The sequence below is a fragment of the Nematolebias whitei genome, chromosome 7 (assembly GCF_014905685.2).
Source record: "Nematolebias whitei isolate Nwh7 chromosome 7, NemWhi1, whole genome shotgun sequence".
Lineage (NCBI taxonomy): Eukaryota > Metazoa > Chordata > Actinopteri > Cyprinodontiformes > Rivulidae > Nematolebias > Nematolebias whitei.
In genome coordinates this window covers 4,682,368-4,684,217 of record NC_056504.1, presented here as the reverse complement: position 1 = coordinate 4,684,217, position 1,850 = coordinate 4,682,368, and the positions used below count along the sequence as shown (strand labels likewise).

The following is a 1,850-nucleotide window of genomic DNA, read 5'->3' as shown; positions in this document are numbered from 1 at the left end:
ACGATGTGGGGCGAGGTGGGTATGATGTGAGGCTCGGTGGGTACGATGTGGGGCGAGGTGGGTTGAGGTAGACATGATGTAGGCTGATGTGCTCACGATGTGGGGCGAGGTGGGTACGATGTGGGGCGAGGTGGGTACGATGTGGGATGAGGTGGGTACGATGTGGATTGATACAGGTATGAAGTGGGCAAAGGTGAACAAACAAAAACAATTAATAACTTAGAATAGTTTTTCATTTAAAAAGCTGCAAGTTCCAACAATTTCTAAACTAGCCTCAAACACTCAGAACTGAAATGAAAACATTTTGAAAATTACACATTTTTAATATCTAACAATTTTCACTCAGGTCATCTGGACGGTTTCTTTTCGTTCGGAGGAGAGGGGGCGTCCCAGAGACCATTTTAGCACCAACATAACTGTTTTGTTATTGTTGCTGTTGTTGTTTTTATCCACTTTGGAGTAAGCTGTTGGGGGAGGGGCAGTTTTGTGTTGTGTGTTTCTTTGACTGATGAAGCCTTCTGGATGGAAGGTGAAATGTTTCAGCACAAAAAAAACAAAACAAGAGAAAGTGTCCAGATGACCTGACTGAAAACTGTTGGATCGTATACCTGGATTATTGAGCATGGACTTTGTTGGTTTCAACCAGATTTTTAATACATTTAATTTTTATTTAGACAGATAGTCTCATTTATAAGAGACACCTGTAATACGGACAGATATGACACAAAACTATCTGAACAGCTGAAGTTCTAATCAGTGGCATGTTTTAGTGCACGTTGAAGGAAATATGGGAAATAACAACTTCATGTGTTGGAAGCAGAGGAGTTCTTATGGTGTGTTGTTATGACCAAAAAATATAAAATGTGTGAAAAAATATTTAAAATATATCATCTATAGTTAGACAGGTTCCTAAAGTCTATGTTTCTACTTTTATGAGGGGTCTATTTTCATAAAAGTTCATACTGATTTTAAAAAGGCCTTGAGGATTAAAGTAACGTGCACGTACGTGTTCATTTCACAGAGGCTGAGCATGAAGCAGTTTGACGTCATATTCAAACACAGTAAAACTAAACATTAGTTTCCATGTTTGTCTGGCTGGACTGATTGTTGGGAGAGAAGTTTGATTTAGTGCACGTTGTGTCTCCATGTGATCTGACAGCCTTCTCCTTGCAGGGCTCCATCATTAGCAGTGCTGTCATGCGGCGGAGACCCCCTCCCAGCAGAGACTGCCCTTCCCGCCACAGCGGCCGGTCCCTGCCCAGCTCCTTCTCTCTGCTCGGATCTCTGCTCAGCACCAGGCGGCTGAAGTCCCCCACCCCCCACCCCTCCAAACTGCATCAAACGGCCCGGGGGGAGACAGGCACGCCAGTCCCAGTGCACCCACAGCATGCCGAGTTCTGTCACACAACCCCACCCCCTTACCACCACCCACCACCACACTCGGAGCACCTGCCCTACCAGCACAGACTCAGCCACCTCCACGGGCTACCACCACCTCCAGCTCAGGCTCTTGGCCGCATCAAACCCAAGAATAGTGGTTTCAGTACGGAGGTGTGAGGGTGGTGCAGCTCAGTCCAGGCCTGTGTCCAGAGCAATCGACAACAACACAAGAGCACGCACAAAGACCACAACTACCAGTCTGAAACAGGAAGCGTCGTTCGTGTCCCGAGCACTTCACAGAATAATAAATAACACAACGTGCGTGGAGTTCAGCTGCTCGTCCAGCCTCAGCAGCAGCTTAGTGTTTAACGCAGCTGCAGTTCATTGTGCACGCTCATATCTCTGGAATAAATGTGCCAGTTACTGAAAGCAATTCCTCATTTAGTACCCACTATTGCTTAATGTCTAAT

At 45.8% G+C, this 1,850-nt stretch overlaps 1 protein-coding gene across 1 annotated transcript in view; it reads left to right on the top strand.

Moving 5' to 3' along the window:
- Positions 1-1,597, top strand: part of iqsec1b (IQ motif and Sec7 domain ArfGEF 1b) — a 35,045-nt gene extending 33,448 nt beyond the window's left edge. Inside the window, exon 14 of the mRNA XM_037678546.1 lies at positions 1,174-1,597. Within this exon, the coding sequence (XP_037534474.1) occupies positions 1,174-1,557 (384 nt within the window). The 3' untranslated portion in view covers positions 1,558-1,597. The remainder of the gene's footprint in view (positions 1-1,173) is intronic.
- The last annotated feature ends 253 nt before the right edge of the window (positions 1,598-1,850 follow it).